The sequence below is a fragment of the Corella eumyota genome, chromosome 3 (genome assembly GCF_963082875.1).
Source record: "Corella eumyota chromosome 3, kaCorEumy4.1, whole genome shotgun sequence".
In the NCBI taxonomy this organism is placed as follows: Eukaryota; Metazoa; Chordata; class Ascidiacea; order Phlebobranchia; family Corellidae; genus Corella; species Corella eumyota.
This window is the reverse complement of record NC_137492.1, coordinates 838758-858606: the sequence shown is the minus strand read 5'-3', so window position 1 is coordinate 858606 and position 19849 is coordinate 838758. Positions and strand designations below refer to the sequence as shown.

At 26.3% G+C, this 19849-nt stretch overlaps 1 protein-coding gene across 8 annotated transcripts; it reads left to right on the top strand.

Moving 5' to 3' along the window:
- The first annotated feature begins 626 nt into the window (after positions 1-626).
- Positions 627-17571, top strand: LOC145745329 (NACHT, LRR and PYD domains-containing protein 3-like). 8 transcript variants are annotated; one of them, XM_082563377.1, is made up of 25 exons: positions 627-760; positions 935-1019; positions 1517-1657; positions 1947-2066; positions 2371-2570; positions 2910-3002; positions 3476-3550; positions 3759-4684; positions 4916-4981; positions 8890-9038; positions 9112-9178; positions 9444-9668; positions 10027-10073; positions 10767-10836; positions 11074-11123; positions 11337-11421; positions 11873-11910; positions 12041-12107; positions 12243-12292; positions 12482-12572; positions 12671-12730; positions 12979-14777; positions 15489-15653; positions 16335-16498; positions 16754-17571. In XM_082563377.1, the coding sequence occupies exons 10-25, from the start codon at positions 8898-8900 to the stop codon at positions 16809-16811; spliced, it is 3177 nt and encodes a 1058-aa protein (XP_082419503.1). In that variant the 5' UTR covers positions 627-760; positions 935-1019; positions 1517-1657; positions 1947-2066; positions 2371-2570; positions 2910-3002; positions 3476-3550; positions 3759-4684; positions 4916-4981; positions 8890-8897; the 3' UTR covers positions 16812-17571. The 8 variants fall into 8 exon arrangements, with proteins under 8 accessions (XP_082419503.1, XP_082419502.1, XP_082419500.1 ...); XM_082563376.1 differs by having other exon boundaries at positions 2910-3248; positions 4579-4684; XM_082563374.1 differs by having other exon boundaries at positions 2910-3248.
- The last annotated feature ends 2278 nt before the right edge of the window (positions 17572-19849 follow it).

Sequence of the window (19849 nt, the reverse complement as noted above, 5' to 3'; positions counted from 1 at the left end):
CTCCAAAAGGTAAGTACTTAAGTTTTACTAAAAACTAAATTTTTAAATTAAATTTGTTCAAGATTTTTTAAAAAGTTTTTTTTTTGTGTATTTTTATCCTCGATGTGGGAAAGTCGAATGCGCAACTTAAACATAGAGTAACATCAGTTACTTCGACCCGGTCTCAAGTTGCCTTTAGCAGTTTGGGATATTATAGAGAATATAATTGCCCAGTAATTAAGCTGCTGATCAAGTGGCTCAGCAGGAGTTCTTATCGTTTATAGCACCTTACTTAAGGGTGCTACAGCATGAGAGCAGTGGGGATTGAACCCACGACTTCATGGTGGTGTGAAAAGACCTCTTTTGTTTTGTAAAAAGACCTCTTTTGTTTTGTAAAAGGCCTCATTTTTTAAACTTACATTTTTTAATTTAACTAAACTATAATTAATAAATATTATGAGTAGAAAATAAATACATAAAATTTAAATAAAATTCTAATTATCGGAGTAATTAATAAACAGACTTATTACAATTTTACAGTTTTTTGTATTTAAAAATTAATTAAAAAATTAAATATTAATTAAAAAATTTTAAATTCTTGTGTAGGATGCTGCCCAACGCACCAACATCTTAAGGATTGTCCTTGAAGTGGAGGAGCTTTCTTCGGATGTTGATTTAACGGATCACAAGAACTTTAACGGATTTAACGGATCAATTTAACGGATTTAACGGATCAATTTAACGGATTTAACAATTTAACGGATCACAAGAACTTTTTTTGGTACTTTACGATCCTAACTAATTTTCTATTGCATTTAACAGCCCTTGCTATTTTCTCCTGTACTTTACGGTTCTAGCTAATTCTCTCTCGTACTTTACAGTTGTAAGTACAAGTGATCCTGTTTTTCTGTTTATTAATTGACAAACTAATTTTTTAATTTTTTTTTATGTTTAGGTTGAGTAATATATGTGGCATGGCACCAACATTATGACATCATAGTGGATTATGTGACCTCATAAGAATATGAAATGTTAAATTGGTGAGATATTACTTTATTTATTTTAATATTTTCTTAAAAAAGGAAATTATTTTTGTACCCTAATGTTTTTGTTTATTTTTTGTTTATGTGGGAAGGTTGACATCACGACCTCAACATTGAGTAACATCTGTTACTCCAACCCAGTCTTAAGTAAATTTTGCCTTTAAGATATTTTTAGGTATAATTGCCCCGTATTTAAACTGCTGAATAAGTGCTGACTCAGCAGAAGTTAATAGCGCTTTACTCAAGGGTTCTACTACATAAAAGCAGTGGGAATTAAATCCACGACCTCATGTGATATAGCAAGTGTTCTGACCACTACACCACGCTGTTGGTTGAAATTCATTAAAATTTATTTTACTTTACCATAAGACTGTGCCATAAACTACAATAGAAATTAAACTGTGTTCAGTGTGCTAACAATGTATGTACCATAGTATATTTTACAAGTGGCTGTAAATACATTTATAACCTATCCCGTAAATTAATATTTTTAGGTGAATTGTGTTGGTTTATGGTCGGTCTTTATTATTAGCTCAGGTAGTTGTTAATTGCAACACTGGAGAATCGTTAATTAATTGATGTTCAACTTAACCCAACTTCTAATAAACTAACTTTAATGCAACTTCATGTTATATGTAAGTATTATCTTTATGCTTGTGGTTTCTGAACAATAACTGTATAAACATGGAGTAAAATATTGGGACTAATTTATTCAAATGTTATTGGAATTATCTTTTCATGTAGTTTTTACCAAATATATTGTTCTCAGCCATTTTTTGTTGTATTTACTAAAATTCGGGTTATGTACTGCATTTATGTTGGCCTAAAGTCTAGCCAAGTTAGGAGTTATATTGGTTTAAAACTCTATTTTTTAAAGGTTATAAATCCTTTTTTTATTGTGTTTTAAAACTTTTATATTTACAGAAGTTGATTATATTATTTATGGCTCATCATTATTTGCTGATTCAAGATTTCTACTGAAAATATCAACAAAAAACTGTAGTCTGGATCTTTCCACCATGACGGTATTACAATAAACATAAAGTAAATGAAATTAGTTGAATATTCGTATTTCTTAATGTAAAATGAGATAAAGATACCACATAAAGAATGTTATAATTTTTTTTTAATATTTTGTTATTTGGGTACCTTTAAAATATACTGTATCAAATTAATCCAATTATGTTAAATGGAATACCTAAAACAAATGAATAGAATATATTAAATTATAACCCTGACCTTCACCTTTCTAGAATACACTTTATATAAGCGATTTATTAAATTTAATTCGAACCAGTATATTTTATAGACATATTCATTATTTAAGTGTGTATTACATATTATTTAGAAAAAGGAATCAACATTTATGTGTTATAAATATTCCAGCTTTACTGGATAGCGTTTATATTTGGAACCAAAAAAACAGTCCACAATATATCTCAGTTTGTATCGACCTAAATCTGATCCCCTTAACCCCCAAAACCCCTCGACCTTGTTGCTTTTCACCCCCGAACAAGCGACCTTGGGATCATGTACAGCGTCCTTGAGGTATTCCTTAATTAATATTTAAATAAAAAAAGTTAATTTTAGGTTTTTAAAGTTTACTAGGCAACTAAAATTTACCTAAAATTATGGTTTAGTCTTAAGTGCACTAGACATTATTTTCTATTTATTTGGTTTAACTAAATAGTTTGATTGAAATTTACCTTTACCATCAGGTTTAATAAAGTTTTAAGATATTTAACTCAATATTGTTTGTTTTATAAATGTTAATTATCAATGACACCTTACATAATGACAGTTGGCATGCTAGCAGTGGGTTTCAAACCTTATAACTTATGTATAAATAAGAAGCTTAACTATGTTAACAGTATATTGTTTATTTAGGTTTGTTCCATAACCAAAACACAGATAAGAGAAAGAATATTCACTCATCAACTACCTCATGATTAGCTTTAAACCAAACTACTCTTAAAACATGTAATGTTACATCTTGTTTAATATTCAAGATGATTTTTGTTGTATCCAGGAAGTGGATATAAAGTTTATCTAAAGATAATAAAAATGAGGAAATTGTATTTCTTCTATAGTTCATATTATCTCTTTTTTTAAAATTGTTTTTTCGGTTACAAAATTTTGTGTTTTACCAGGGTGATATTTAACTTACATTGTGATTCTGTTTATTAACCAACAAGAAGTTTGTTTTAGGACCCAAAAACTGTATTGGTAAATGCTGTATTGTGGCAACTAAGACTAAAAGAGCTATATAACTTAGTTTAAATAACTTATTTTAAGTAATTTTCAGTAACAACTATTATTTTTCTCCCATTTGTTTTTATGTTTACATTAAAAGTCTTTTAATTTATTATATATAAAAAAAATTTATTTCAGCTCTTGTAAAAAATATTTTTTACTTTAGTTGCAACAATATTTTAACCAACTTTGTTATTTAGAGCGAAAGGACAAAATGTTGTACTAATATTTTCCACAAAGTTTAAAGAAAGATCCTAAGTTACACACCAGTGATGGTAAAACTTTAAACAATAAAACAATGGGAAAATTCCAAAACTAATTTCCTGATTTAAAAATTGCCCTGAATATTGTATTTCAAGGATTTTATATATAGCTACGTAACACAAAAGTTATTATATTTTATAAGTTGTACAATACAAAACTAACATGGCTACCAAACTCATTTTCCTAATTTTGTCAATTAATTCAAAATACTTTGTTTAGCTGCTTCTATATAGCAAACTGGTTAGAGAACTCGGTATTATTTGTAAAGCGGCATCTTCAAGATATTTACAGCAGTTATCCAATTGTTTATACTTAATACAATGAGATTTTAAATTAACTATCTTGTGTGCTTTGGTATTTATATCGAATGTTGGATTTTACTTTTTTATGCTTGTATAAATTGTTAAAAAATAAATGAACAAAATTTATAGTTAATGTTGTGGCCTATATTTGTGATTGTTTATTAGTTACCGGAGTGTAATTGCTAAAGAAATTTAGTTGGTGTTATTGTATATTAATTAGTTAGTTGTAATTGCACTAGGGATTAGGTTACGGTGTGTAGTTGTTTAACTATTTGTGTGAATGAGCTGTAATTAGGTGGAAAGGGCAGTTGTCTTAATATTTTGATCCACTGGCTCATTATATATTTAATAATGATGTATTTACCCTTGGAATAAGGTCATTTGTAGGTTTATTGTCTTAGTAATCACCTTAAGGAATAATTATTCCTGTAGTTGTTTTGGTAATTAAATTGTTTTGTAGGAGAAGTCGTGGGACAAAAATTTGTGCTTTTTTGAATGACCTGTCATAGGGTTTTGTTTTTGTAGAATCTTTTATAAATTTTGATTTTCAAATGCAAAATAAGGTTGATACTTAGACCTGGCCATCAAGTTGGCAAACGTGGCTATGTTATATCTGAGTCAACAAACTTAGAAATGCCATGACAGAAAAAATGTAACAAAAGGAAAAAGGTTTTATGAATAGAATTGGGCTATAAAAAGACAATTTAAGAGAAATAAAATTATTTTTAAACTTACAGTTTCTGTTCTAAGTTCTTGTTCATCATAGAAGTGAACCTACAACACAAGAAAAGTTACATCACCAGAAAGAAAAGGCAACACAAGAAAAACTCACAACACAAAAAGGTAATTCACTTTTCAAAAGTAAAACTTGGGATTTTTACTATTGTAACTTATGTATTTTAGATATAATTTTAATTATAAAATTAACCTACAACACAAGAGAGGTAACAACACAAAAAGGTAATTTTTAAAAATGTCAAACTTGTGATATTTTATGTTATAATTTTTGTAATTAAGTTGTTTAATATTTTATAAAAAACTACAACTTAAATTTCTTAAAATTTTTTTAATTAGGATCTATATTTTTTCTTGAAGAAACCAAAAAAATTATTCTTAAAGAAAACCAAGAACAGAGTAAAGGTTAGTTTATTTTATAAATATTCTAATTTTGTTGTTATGTTATGCATTGCCCATTACAGTTTGTCTAAAAAGCTTTTTTTAGACTTTTTATATTTTATACTTGTATGTGATATTGTAGCAATGTAATTGTTTAAAAGTTTAATTAGTGTAGTTAAAAATGGTTAAATTGCTAAAAAGAATTAAACTTTGGCTTGTATATAAGTAATAAATATTAATCTTTTGAATATCATCTTAATGCAAAAAGTAACTTATAAGATGTTAAACTAATTTTAAAATATAAACCATAATTATTCACTAAAAAGCTGTATAAGTTAAATATTAAAAATTTTAAATCACTGCCTGCTTAAAAAGTTAAAATTTTCCATTACGTAGAGCCCACTTACTAGTATGTACCTGGTACAGGTTATAATAATGTTTTATGAGCAAACAAAACGCCCCTTTGACGTAGTTATTTGATTGGTTAGTTGTTTTGTAGATTTTGCAAAATTATCGTGAATGTTTTTAACTTATGTGACACATACAAAGTATTTTGTTTGCCAAGATTAAACATTGTATAGGGTAAGAAATATTCAATATAATTTTGTAGAATTTAAAATCAATTTATTAAAATAAATTTTAATAAACACAAAAATATTTTTAATTCCTATTTATTTTAAGAATTATTTTTAGATAAACTTATTATACCCCCCAAAAAATATCTTGGTTTTTGTTTCAAAAATTCAATGAAATTAGATTTAAAAAACTGTTAAATATATAGAATCAAATTAGTATTTAAATGTATATTGTTAATAACATGCTTTTTTTTAATACTTTATAACTAATAAACTTAGTTTTATGTGGTAATCTATGATTTTAAATTGTTCTATCGTTAAATAAACCTAGGTTAAAGCCTAATTTTATTTTTCTAAATTGCATAGCAATTACGTTATGTTGTACTAAATACTAAATGCATTAAAGTGCTTAAAATTATTGTTAATGTTAAATTAATCTGCTTAAAAAAGTATAAAATATTAAAATTATGCTATTCACATCTTGGTTGAAAAATAATATTTAATTTAATTTCCAATTTGTATAATTTTATTGCAATAAATTACTTAAAATCTGTTAAACTTATTTTTAAATATAAACCATGATTATGCACGATAAAAATTCATAAAAGTTAGTAAAAGGGAGGTAGATTAAGAATATAAAATGGCAACTTAACATTTCTCTTTTGCTAAGTTAAAATTTTCCATTACATAGAGTGACCTTGCTATTATATAATACATCCAGTACAGGTTATAATAGTGTTTTATGAGAAAATATTACACTCCTTTGTTTTAAAATTGATTAAGTTTAGGTTTTTGTTTTAAAATAGATGTGGGTTTTTATTTTACTAATTTTTTCACCCAATAACTTACAAGTTTAATATGTTGTAATTAAAATAGGATTTGTTAATATAAGGCTTTATATTAATCACATATTGGACAATGTTTCCATTAAAAAATATCCTGCTACACAGGTGACCTGCAAAAATGCATGTTTTAAACATTTTTTGTGCCTTAAGGAAATATTAAATTGACTGACACTTTAAATTATTGTTTTTACATGGGTATATTTGATTATGTTTTGATTTTTAAAATTTTTTTTAATAACTAAAGTCATGAGGTTGGGTAAAAAACTTAGTTTTTGTTGTAAATGTTAAAATAACTTTAAAATTTTAAACTTTGTTTTTTTATTGGTTAGTTGTCTTGCAGATTTTGCAATATTATCGTAAATGTTTTTCATTTACGTGACACATACAAAGTATTTTGTTTGCCAAGATCAAACAATGTATAGGGAAAGAAATATTTAATATAATTTTGTAGAATTTAAAATCAACTTGTTAAAATAAATTTAAAAAACACAAAAAACATTTTTTGATGTACTTATCATACCCCAAAAAATATCTTGGTTTTTGTTTCAAAAATTTAATCAAATTGGTATTTTAGTGTAAGTTGTTAATATAATGTTTTATTTTAATACTTTATAACTCATAAACTTATATATTAATTTATGTTTTTATAGTTAAATAAGCTTGGGTTATAAGCATAATTTTTATTTTTTAAGTAACATAGCTATTTTGCTATGTTGTACTAAATACCAAATACATTAAAGTGCTTAAAATTATTGTTAATGTTAAATTAATCTGGTTAAAAATAGAATAAATGCTAAAAAGAATGGAGTTATATCAATTATAAAATAGTTAAATAATAATATTTAATTTAGTATCCCATATGCATAATTTTCTTACAATAAATTATTCGAAATATGTTAAACTTATTTTAAAATATAAATCATAAATATGCACGATAAAAATTTATAAAAGTTAATAATAGGGGGGTGCATTAAGAATATAAAATAGCAACTTAACATTTCTGTTTTGCTAAAAGTTAAAATTTTCCATTACATAGAGTGACCTTGCTAGTGTATAATGTACCGGGTTAGGTTATAACGTGTTTTATGAGCAAATAATACACTCCTTTATTTTAAAATTGATTAAGTTTTGACATTTTGTTTTAAAATCAGTTGAATTTTATTTTTAATAGAATTTTTACTATTTTTTTCACCCAATAACTATTAAGTTTAATATGTTGTAATTAAAATAGGATTTGTTAATATAAGGCTTTATATTAATTACATATTGGCCCATGTTCCATTAAAAAATATCCTACTGCACAGGTGACCTGCAAAAATGCATGTTTTAAACATTTTTTGTGCCTTAAGGAAAGATTAAAGTGACTGACACTTTTATTGTTTTTACATGGGTATATATAATTATACTTTGCTAGTATGTAATAAACCTGGTACATATTATACCAGATTTTTATAAGCAAATAATACGCCACATTGTCTAAATTGTTTGCAGACAATGACTAATATATCTGCAAAACTTAAAAATTGGATAAATTTTACCTAATGAAAAAATGGTCTTTGACTTAAAATGTTTTTATTTAAATCAATTTTATTCTCTTAGGCTTTAAAGAAAACGTTATTAAAAGGAGTATTTAAAAATAAATTGCATTGCAGGTTTTGCAAAATTATTAGAAATGTTTTCACTTTAGTGCCGTATATAAAACAGGCATTTTGTTTGCCAACCATTAAACAATAAAGGTCCGCTATAGAAAATTATTTTTCAATTTTGCGAAATTAAAAATCCACATTATTAAAAGCACTTTTGAATGTAATAAAAACTTTTTATGCCTTGATTTATTAATCGTAGATGTTTTTGGTTTAAATAAAAAAATATAAAAAAGTATGTGATGCTAAAGAGAGTTTATTAAATATAATAATATCTAATCCTAATTTCTTATAATGTGTTAAACCTTATTTAAAATCTAAACCTTATTCTGCAGTAAAAAATTCTTGTAAGTTAATAATAGATAGTCCATACCTAATTTAAATTGGTCCTTAACCTTTCTGGTCATGCTTAAATTTAAAATTTTTTGTTACGTAAAGTAAGCTTGCTAGTATGTAAAGTATGTGATGCTAAAAAAAAATTTTAAAAATAGTCAAGTGACAATTTAAAAGCATATAATTGAAATGCCAACTCAATTTACTCAACATGCCTAAATTTAATAATAAGAATTGCAAACTCTTTTTTTTTTGCAAAAATTTTTTTTTGCAAAAATTGCAAAATCGAAATGTTGTTATTTTGCGATGTATTTAAGTAATATATGAGGTTAACAATAAAATAATTTTAACAAACCCACAACAAGAATTACTTGGTTAAATTATGAACACTGTTCTTATTAGTTTAGTGATGTTTAGGATTCTAATATCAATTTAAGACTAAGAATATAAAATCTTTCTATAAACATGCCTTAAAGATTATTTATTCAAAATAAACTTAAAACTGTAATTAATTAAAAAATTTTACTACCTTTTAGCAAAAAGAATGGAAAAAAATTCTCTAGAGTTGCCAAATGATAATGATCCAGAGTTGCCAAATGTTAGCGATCCAGAGTTGTCAAATGTTAATGATCCAGAGTTGCCAAATAATAATGATCCAGTGTTGCCAAATGTAACTGATTCACAGGTATATATTTATTATTTAACAAACAAAATTTTACTTTCTTGACATAAAATTTTTATCAAACTCATTTTAACAGAATTCTCAAGCACCTGTAATAAATATTTCAGCTGGTGTTGATCTTGGTTCATTAAATTTACCACCAAGTAAGTTTGTTATATATTTTTAGGGTTGAAGGTAAACTAAAAAGTTTTGAATTAAAATCAAGTAAGGTTCCAACATTGTTTTATACTGTTTTTTGTTCAACATTTCCTTTCGCCTAAATACTATAAACTATATATAAACTAAAGTGACTTAATTGATTTGCTGTCACTATACTACAACACACAATAGTTAGCCAAATATTATTTATTTATTATGCCGAAAACAATTCTGAATGCCAACCTTTTTAATTGAAATATTTTTTTGCAGATGCAGTGGTAAATGTAAATGTTCAATCTGCTGTTATTAATCAAAATCAACTTACTTCAAACCAAACTATTCAAAACACTCAGAATATTCAAAACACTCAGAATATCCAAAACACTCAGAATATCCAAAACACTCAGAATATTCAAAACACTCTCAATGTCGACCAATCTGGTGGAGTAAATGTATCTGGAGGAAATTTAGAACGCTGTAATATTTATGCAAGTGGTAAATAAGTTTAATGACATGAATAAACAAAATTAATTGTAATTTTGTTAATCTTATATTCTTGTATTTTAAATCTTGGAATTAGAGTAAACTTGCATGCAAACAAAATTGTAACCAACATTTCATGTTCTTCTTAGGCTTCAACATTAGCAAGTTTTAGTATTTTAGTCTAACTCAGAACTTAGCCTTTTAAATCCTATTATCTTAGTCCTAATATCTTAGTCTTAGCATTTTAGTTCTACTTAGGCCCTGACATAAGCAAGAGCATAGAGCACTTGTAACTTTAGCATAACTACACTACCATTTTATATGTTATATAACTATTGTATTTTATAATTAATATTTTTTCATTAAACAGGTGCCTCAAAAGAAGGTAAAGAGCAGAACACACCTTCTCCAAGAAAGGTATTTAATTTATCTAATATTTAATGTTAAATGTATCACTACATATTTTTGTTTAAAAAAAAATATTTATTTTCCAACTTAGTTTCAAGTTGTACAAGTTTAATATATTATTAACCTCATGTTATAACCCCAACCCAGACTCCAGTTGTTAAAGTTTAATATATTATTGACCTCATAATATTAACGCTACCCAGTCTTAAGTTGTACAAGTTTAAGATATTATTGACCTCATAATATTACCCCAACCCAGTCTTAAGTTGTACAAGTTTAAAATATTATTAACCTCATGTTATAACCCCGGCCCAGTCCCAAGTTGTTAAAGTTTAAAATATTATTGACCTCATAATATTACCCCAACCCAGTCTTAAGTTGTACAAGTTTAGGATATTATTGACCTCATGATATAACCCCAACCCAGTCTTAAGTTGTACAAGTTTTGTACAAGTTTAATATATTATTAACCTCATGTTATAACCCCGGCCCAGTCCCAAGTTGTTAAAGTTTAATATATTATTGATTTCATAATATTACCCCAACCTAGTCTTAAGTTGTACAAGTTTAGGATATTATTGATTTCATGATATTACTCTAACTTAATCTCAAGTTGTATACCTCCAAGATTGATCTTAGGATATAAGCCAAAGCCAGTTTAATGCATACCAAATACAAATGTTAAAATATTTATTTAAATAGGAAAGTTCCACTCAAGAACCAAAACCCCAACAAAGAAGATACCAAAAAGTTTTTCCACAACCTAGTCATAGTAAATAGAAAAAAAAGTTATAAATGATTTTTAGTTAATTTTTTTAATTTTTAAATGTTGAAGCTGGCAAATGATTAAAACTTTTTTCAATGATTTAAATTGTTGGTTAAAATTCTTACCATTTTTTTGGATAATTTTATTAACTAAAACTCATAGAAGTACTCATACATTAACTTTGATAATAATTAACTAAATATTTTATTAATTACTGCACATTTATTTTTTATGTTTTCAAAGGACCAGCTTCAGAAGAAAATGAACATTGCAGCTCCTTATCATCAAGCGAGGTTTTTAAGTTTTGCAGTTTTGCATGTTGCTCTTGGATATGAGCATTATTGTTATTGTAACATAAAACATGTTTTACACAAACTTTTTTTTAACCATTTATCTTATTGTGACATAGTTCCAAAAGAAAAAAAGTTACATTAACTTTTTTTGTATTTTGTTTTTTTAAGGCTGTGGATAGCAATTTGTTTTACTTAACTAAAGTTTTTTTAAAGGAATATCCTGAGGAACCTCAAACCCAGGTAAAAGAAATTTTAAATCCTTCTCCAACACAAAGAACGTCAACAAGAAATACGCAAGGTGAGTAATTGTTTTAGCTTTGGTATGAGAACCCACACTTTACACTCTTGTTTATTAATATTTAACAAATTGGCTTGGTCTTTAATTATTTTAAGTTGTTATTAGAAATTCAATTATATTAACTTAATTTTTGGAATAATTCTAATTGCTTCTTGAGTAAACTCTTTTATGAAAGCAGTTGAACTCCAACTTAGTGTTTCTATCCTTAATGTCTAGCCTTCTATATAGCCTTCTTTAATTCTATATATATAGCCTTCTTTTTTGATATATAGCCTATATTTTTTCTATATAGCCCTTTTTCTATTTTTTCTATATTTTTTTCTATATAGTATTTTTTTCTATATAGTATTTTTTTCTATATAGCCTTCTTTAATGTCTAGCTTTTAGTGTTTCTAGCCTTAGTGTTTTTAGCTTTCTAGCTCACTAAAATTTTTATAATTTTTGCTTTTAGGTTCGATTTCAGAAGGGCAACGTTTTCCTTCAAATGAGGTTTAAAATTTTTTTAAATAAATAATTTTTTTATAATGTTAAATACACTGTGCTAACTTCTACGTGTAGAATATAGTTTAGTATGTAGCATCACCTATAATTTAAAATAAACCTGGGCATTTGTTTACAGGAATTTTCTGAAGAATTAGAAACCCAAACAAAAAAATACACGAAAGTTTTTCCAAAACCAAAACAAGGTAAGTAGTTGGTTTTATACAAAACAAAAAAGACTGGTTAATGAATAAATTTTACTGCTTAAAGTTGTTACTTTGCTTAAAAAAAATAACTTGAATGTGACCAAAAATGTTATAACTCAGTAAATTGGGTTTTAGGTTCTACTTTTACAAAAACTGATCACCACCTTACCTCTTCTTCAATTGAGGTTTATGTTTTAATTAGTTTTAAATAGAATTAAGTTAACACAATTGCATGATTTTTAATTAAACATGATCTTTTATTAACTTTAATTATCTCAAGGTATATAATAGATTTAACTTAATAATTAACGATTAAATTTGTTTTTTTAAATTGTGTACTTAATTTTTAGTTAATAATTTTTATTTAATTATAGGAACTTACTGAAAAATCAGAAACCAGAAAAAAAAAAGTTGAAGTTCTTAAAGAAGAACAAAACCAAGAAAATAACTTAAAAAAAAAACAAAGTAAAAGAAAGAGTATACATATTACCACTTTAAAGTTTTATTTGCACAAATGCAGCGTTTAAATTTAAAATCTGTTATTATTTATGTTTTTTTTCTAGATAAAAAGCTTTCACGAAAGAATCGAAAATTCTTTTCAAAGAAAATAAATAAATTGCAAGGTTTGTTTAAGTTTTTACTTAACTGTAAGTTTATGCATGTTATTTGCTTAATAAATTAAAACGTAATTTTTTAAGCAATTTACTTTTTATAAACTTTTTTTTGTTTTTATTTTTAATAAAATAATACTCTTTTATGCAATAACTATAAATTTGAAAAATTTTAAAAGAAAAATTTTAGAATATTTTAAAATTATTATTAAAAAACAAATTGTTTATTTAAAATGTTAAGTTTTTAACTTATGTTTTAGGTAATTCATTAAGTGTTGAACTATCTGAAAAATGTTTTGAACAAGCTAGACTTTTTGCTGGTGAGTTCTGCTCTCCTGTTGAATTAGGCAAACAGATAGAATATGTTGAGTTAGAAATTGCTGAATACTCTTCCACTGATATTAAAGACTTGGATTCAGTTGATCATCATAATACCAGAAAGGAACAACTTAAAAGAATGTCTAAGCTAACTCACAATTACTCTGGAACTAAAATTAAGTTAAATAAACTTTTTGAATTTGCAACACAAAAAGCTAAAAAAGATGCTGACAAAAAACATTTAAAGGGAGAAAACAGAAAACGATTTGTAAAGTTAAATTCCAAAGTGGTTTCGGTGATAGGATCTGCTGGGATGGGGAAGACTACTCTCATTAAGATGCTTATAAGCGACATCGGGTGCAAAAATAATGACTTTTTACTGAATATAAAATTTATATTTTGTATTAAGTTGCGATCTGTTGATTTTCGTGAAAAAATGTCAATTTTTAGATTTTTTGTTGCAAATTCATCTATTGATTGGGATAAGCCAGAATCTACTGATGTAGAATCATTAAATTGTATTAAAAACAGTTCTGACATGATCCTTATCTTTGATGGACTGGATGAAGCTGATAGTACCACGCTAGGGAAGGAACCTAAAAGTTTAGTTTCTACAAATGGATCAGCTGAGCAGTTTTTAAATAGCATCTTTAAGGGAAAGTTATTTCCTAATGCTTATAAGCTTATTACATCTCGACCAAAGCAAATGTATGAGTGGCATCCTTCTTGTAGACCTAACTTCGTCGTAAAATTACTTGGTTTTAATAAGGAAGCTCAAGAAAACATGTGCGTGCAGATATGTGGGGAAAATTCATCTAAAGTATCTAAGTACTTGCAAGATCATCCAGATATTGATGCTTTTAATTATGTTCCTGTCAACTGCATTCTAACTATGCACTGCATAAATCAAGCAATTTTGACTGACACAGCAGTTGAACTAAAAACAATGACGCAGGTAATGCTTTCTTCTTTATTACACTATGTTAGATCGGATCATTTTCCTGACAACGAAAATCTTAAAGAGGGTGTCAAGGGTCTTGCTTGTCTCGCTTGGAATGGTTTCAAGAATACAAAAATTATTTTTGACCAAAATGACATTAAAAATGCTGAAATTTCAGAAGATATACTGAAAACATTTCTTGACACTTTTGTTTATGATTCTTCGAACATGAAAGTCAAGATATTAGAAGGAGACAAACGAAGCAACTTCAGTCATCTCACCTGGCAAGAACTGTTTTCTGCTATGTATTTATTTTTATTGGCAAGTCGAGATGAATTTCAAGAATGTGTTCCGCAGTTTTCCACTAGTCGATGGGAAGTAGTCACAAAATTTCTTTTCGGATTCTACAGTTCCAAGAATTTGTCTATGTTTCAATCTTGTTCTACAACAGTTTGTAATGGAAAACGAGTGGTGTTAAAAACATATGCCAAAGACTTATGTCAGAAACTTAGTCTTTCATCTTTAGATTCTAATCAACAACCAGAGCACGCTGCTACAATCCTTCAACTTAGCAGTTATTTGTACGAATCTGAAAATAATGACCTCAACCAATCTGTGTTAAACCTTCTACCTGACAACCTGGATCTTGACTTTAAAGAAAAGTTGTTGCCAAGTGATATTATTCATCTTTGCTACATGTTTAAACGAATCACCAAACCTCTTTCTGTAAGAATGGAGTTAGAAGCAAGTTTAACTGATTGTTTAAAGTTAATATCTTCAGCTGAGAAAGGAAAGGCTAAGGTTTGTAAAACTTGATTATTTTAATTGTTTTTTAATTTATGCATGTTAATTAGTACCATTAAAAAAGGGTATTATTAAAAAATATTGTTTTGATTATTCAAGCTTAATTATTACGCGAAAAAACTTTTTATCTTGTATTTTTCAAGGTTATGTTATTATTATATCTTAACAATAACCTTACATATAAATTAAGTTAAAAAAGTGATTTTAATTTTTTCATTTACAAATGGAGACAAATATAAATTTATACATCCCAGTTATTTAAAGATAATCATAATAAATAACTAAACATTAAAAAATACAATAAACTTTTAAACTGTTTAAAACTTTGAATTGGTTTCATATTGGTATGACATCACAAACAATATTTTGTTGTTTGACAATAAGTATTTTGTGGTAAATTATTAAACTTATAAAATTTTATTATTAATAAAACTTTATTTTTATAAAAAATAATTTAAAAAAATATTATTTTTATATACATGCAGGTGAATAAAACTTTATTAATTTAACATAAATATTATAAAAACATATACGCAAAATGTTTATACCATTAAGTTTAAAAAAGCTAAATTTATTAAAGCCATTCTTTAAATTTTTTTTTCGATAACAGTAAACCAGCAGTATGCTTCAATAATTGGTTTTTATTTAAGAAATTATTAGGTATTAACTATGATAATTTTTTAATCAATTTTGTTAAATTATTTTTAGATAACATTTTCGTTAAACTCCTCTTACCAAAACATTGATAACGAAGAAGCGGAAGCACTTGGTAAAGTTATGGACAAGTTTGAAGAGCTTGATATCAGGAAATGTAACATCACAGAAGTTGGTGGGATTGCCATTGCTGAAGGATGTTTAAAGTTACCATCTCGTGTGAGTATTTTATTTAATATAATTATAGTAGAATATATTTAAAATTGTTGGTTAGTTTGGTTTATTGGATATAATTACAATCTCTTTTTTGTTTTTAAATTGTTTTATTAAGTTATAATTTTTTTAAAATGATTTTTTATTAAAAGTAATATAGTTTATTTTTTTTAATGTTATATTAACATATTAAGAATTTGGAATATCTTGTTTTTATTAATTATGTTAAATTATTATATTAATTAATTATAATGAGTGAGTTTTAATTGTTTATAAAAAGAAAAAAAAAATTTTTAACTGAATAAATTACCTAAGTTAATGCAAACGATTGTTTAAACAATCGTCATTATGATTGTTCTGTGACGTCATACTCTATTGCAAAATTTTTTTATCTCTTTTATTTAACGTTGTGGTTATTTAAAATTAAATAATTAACAAGACGCAAATATATTTATTATAATTATTAGTTTTTTAAAATATATTAATTATTAAAATTGCACTTTTATAATTAAAATAATCGCGTTTCGTTAATTACTTAATTAACAATTTAAATCATCGTAAAATGCGATAAAGTTTCAAATCATTATGACGTAATAATGGTTTCTACAATAGGCTTAGCTGACTTAGGTTATATAGCTTTGTTATTCCATAAATAAAACAAAATGTTTTAAACACTTAAATGTTTAGATGGAAATGTTAAATATTAGCGACAACGAGCTTGGGGATGGTTGTATTGATGCTTTCATATCATGTCTCCACAACTTTAAAGAATTATGGGCATTTGGTTGTTTCAGTAAGGAAGGACAACAACGATTACGTGAAGCAAATAAATCGGGTCCAAATATTGATTTGTAAGTTGAATTTAAATATTATTCATTAAATTTATGAACTTTATAACAATCATTTAATATATTTAGTTTAATTAGTTTTAATTAAATCCATAATATTATTGTTTTAATTTTAAATTATGTTTTTAAACCACATTTCTTATCCATTGTTAAACTAATATATTTTGTAGTAAAAATATTATTATATTTTATAATGAAGATTTAAGTGTCTTTAAATTTATTGCGGAAATATTTAACATTTTTAAAATTGTATTTTAGAATTTTAAATTCACTTGAAGCCTTGATCCAAAAACTTGACTTGATAATTAACCGATAAAAATTCCGATCAACACTGAGCATTTAGTTTCGCCAATTCATCTTTGAGACGTCATTATGATGCCATATTCTTGGTGACGTCATGTTTTTAGTGGCATTGTATTGTAGGACCAACTGTGTTTAGTCAACTTAAAAGCAAGCTATGGAAACAAATATAAACTGTTATTAATTATTTAAGCCTATTTTATGATAACACACATAAATTAAAATAATAATAATACTTATGTAGGCTATAGAAGGGATAAATTATTTTAATTTTGCTTTTTTGTTTAAAGTTTAAATTTAAAAAATTTACAAGTAGTTAAAGTTCGTGTTTGGTTTAAATGTTATGCGACATTTGAACAAATATTTCATTTCCTTATTCTATGATTATTTTGTCTTTTTTGTGTTCCATTCTACCATGTTATAAGAGTTTGGTATTTTTAACTAGATTTTTGCAATTAACTATTTAATCAACTATTTTTTTTCATAATTTGATCCATGTTTTTGTTGTTCATTTTAAATTTAATTTTTAATTATGGTTTAAAATCTTGGAAAGCTCCCGCTTTTAGTTTAAAAATGTTATATTTTTTATAATTTATCAAATTTCTTTATTACGTTATGTTTCACTTATATCAATTATAATCTTGTTAAGTTTTGTAAGGTAGATGTTTTACTTGAATCTTTTATTTGGTTTACTGTTTGTAGACTACCGAGGATAAAATAAAAACAAAAATAATTCAACCGTACTACAAGGTCGTGGTTTGCTTACTGTACTGCTTAGGGAGAAACACGTGTTTCACGTTTGATTTTATTCAACTTGTAAACATATTTTAAACATTAATATCTTAATAATAATTTATTTTTTACTGAATACAAATAATATGAGTGATTATGTTATGTAATAAAGAACTCTTATGACGCATAATTGTGATAAATTGTTTGTTTTAGTTAAGATTAAAAGTGAGTGATTGTGCACAATAATGTAGATTGTTTAACAACAAGTGCCAAACAATGCATGGTTTATAACAAAGAAATATAAAGTTTGGAGCTCCTAAAAGTAACCTGAATATTAAAATTTAAAAAAAAAGAATTCCTTGGTTTCAAATAGTTGTAAGTAATTTATAATTTAAAGTTAAATTTAATAATAATTGGTTCAATTGTTATATTCAAGAATTTAGAAATACGTTGATATTATAAAAATTGACAACTTTAAATTTTTATTTCAAGCATATCATAATTAGGAGTCTTGTTTAGGAATTTCGCTTAAATATTTCGTTAAACAAAAGTTAAGCGAGATAGGTTGGAGGCAAACACGCAGCAACGTCTAATCAAGGTTTTAATTAACGCGCTTTTCTTGCTCAGAGATTTGCCTAAACACGCGGTTTTATAAGGACGTTCAGTTAAGCTAGTTTTATGTAAGTTAAAAGTTGATTATAATATAAGGAGTGACGTATAATAAGTTATAACTTTAATTAAATATTGTTCTTTTACATTTAAGTTATAATTATAAGCGAAATATTAATTTTTCAGTAGTTTGTATCAGCGGAAGAATACATTGATTTGTAGAATAGTGACGTCGTTTAACGGGTGACTGCATTTCGGAGTGTACGTCATTTCCTTTATAGTCGTTCGTGATTGGTTCAAATTAACATCCGGGATTTTGTGTTTTGAAGGTTTAGGTTTAAATAAAAAAGTTTTTATTTTAAGTTTGACTTTGTAGTTGAAGAAGTTGGCCATATTTGTTTAGGATTAAAACAACAGCTTTATAACATTTTGTTTAGTTTTGTTTACACTTATAATATTAAATTTTTTTTTAAAGATTTATAGTCTTTAATTTGATATATTAAAGTTAAATTATTTCGCACTGAAGATAGATGTTTCGACGAAGCGGACTTCAAAAAAATGGTTAAGTAGATTGAATTTTCTATATTTGTGTAAATTGTTTTATAAAAACTTGTATAAAGTTTATATGGTGTTGTTGATCTGAATATGCAATGGGTTAGGGGTAGGATCGCGCGCGTGTCGACACTTGTTATTTTAATGCCTGGCGTTTAACAGTCCGCATATTCAGAACACGACACCATTTTAAAAGTGTATAAATATATTAACAATACCTAATTAGGCACAGATAACTTCCCCGTGCTTTTATTTTCGAGGTTTCTGGTGATGATCTTGCGAAGAATGATTACTTCGTCATGTCGAATAGAGAAACCGACGACTACGTCACGAGGAACGAAAATACGGACGACTACGCCGCGAAGAACGGAGGAACTAAAGATGACGTCGTTTAGAGAAGCAAAGATCTGGGAATCAACACAAACAGGGAAGATACCGTTTTAAAATTGACTTAAAGATAATTTTAAAATTATGATGTTAACAGCTTTTAATAAAAATGATTGCTTTTCTACATATAACATCTGCTCCTCTAAACAAGTTCTAACAAAATGTTATTTTTAGCATCCAGTCGCAAGAAAAAGAGACTTTAAAGATAAAGAATAAAGAAATGGAGGAATGGAGGTGACTGAATTATTTTTATATGAATCAGAAAAAAAAATTGTTTTAACTTTTTTGCATTAAATAATTTTGTTTTTTAAAATCTAAACCGTAATTGTTACAAGAACTAATCAGGCGATTCTACGGTGATTTGAAGGAGAAATGAAGAATTGGATGTGGTCCTAAGGTAGTTGTTAGTTTAGGTACTGATGAGCTGTGAGGAAAAGACCAAGAAAGGTGATTCCTTTATAACATACAGGTGAGATACTTGTTATTTTTATTTACCTTCTAAATTGAATTAATGATAAGAAATTTATTTATACCTCTTGCTTGCACACTTTACTTTTTATATTAAAAGGCCCACAACCCTGCCCATAAGGCAATAGCTTCCACATGCTATGTTTAGTATATTATTAATTTAAGATATTACATTAAAATTACCTAATACTAGGATCAGCCTAGTTTGATTAAGCGAGTCGTCAGCCTTACGTAAACTAAATTCGTACGCGTGTTGCAACACATCGCTCCGTACGTCGTTCTAGTCATAGCGCTAGTGGCCGTTTA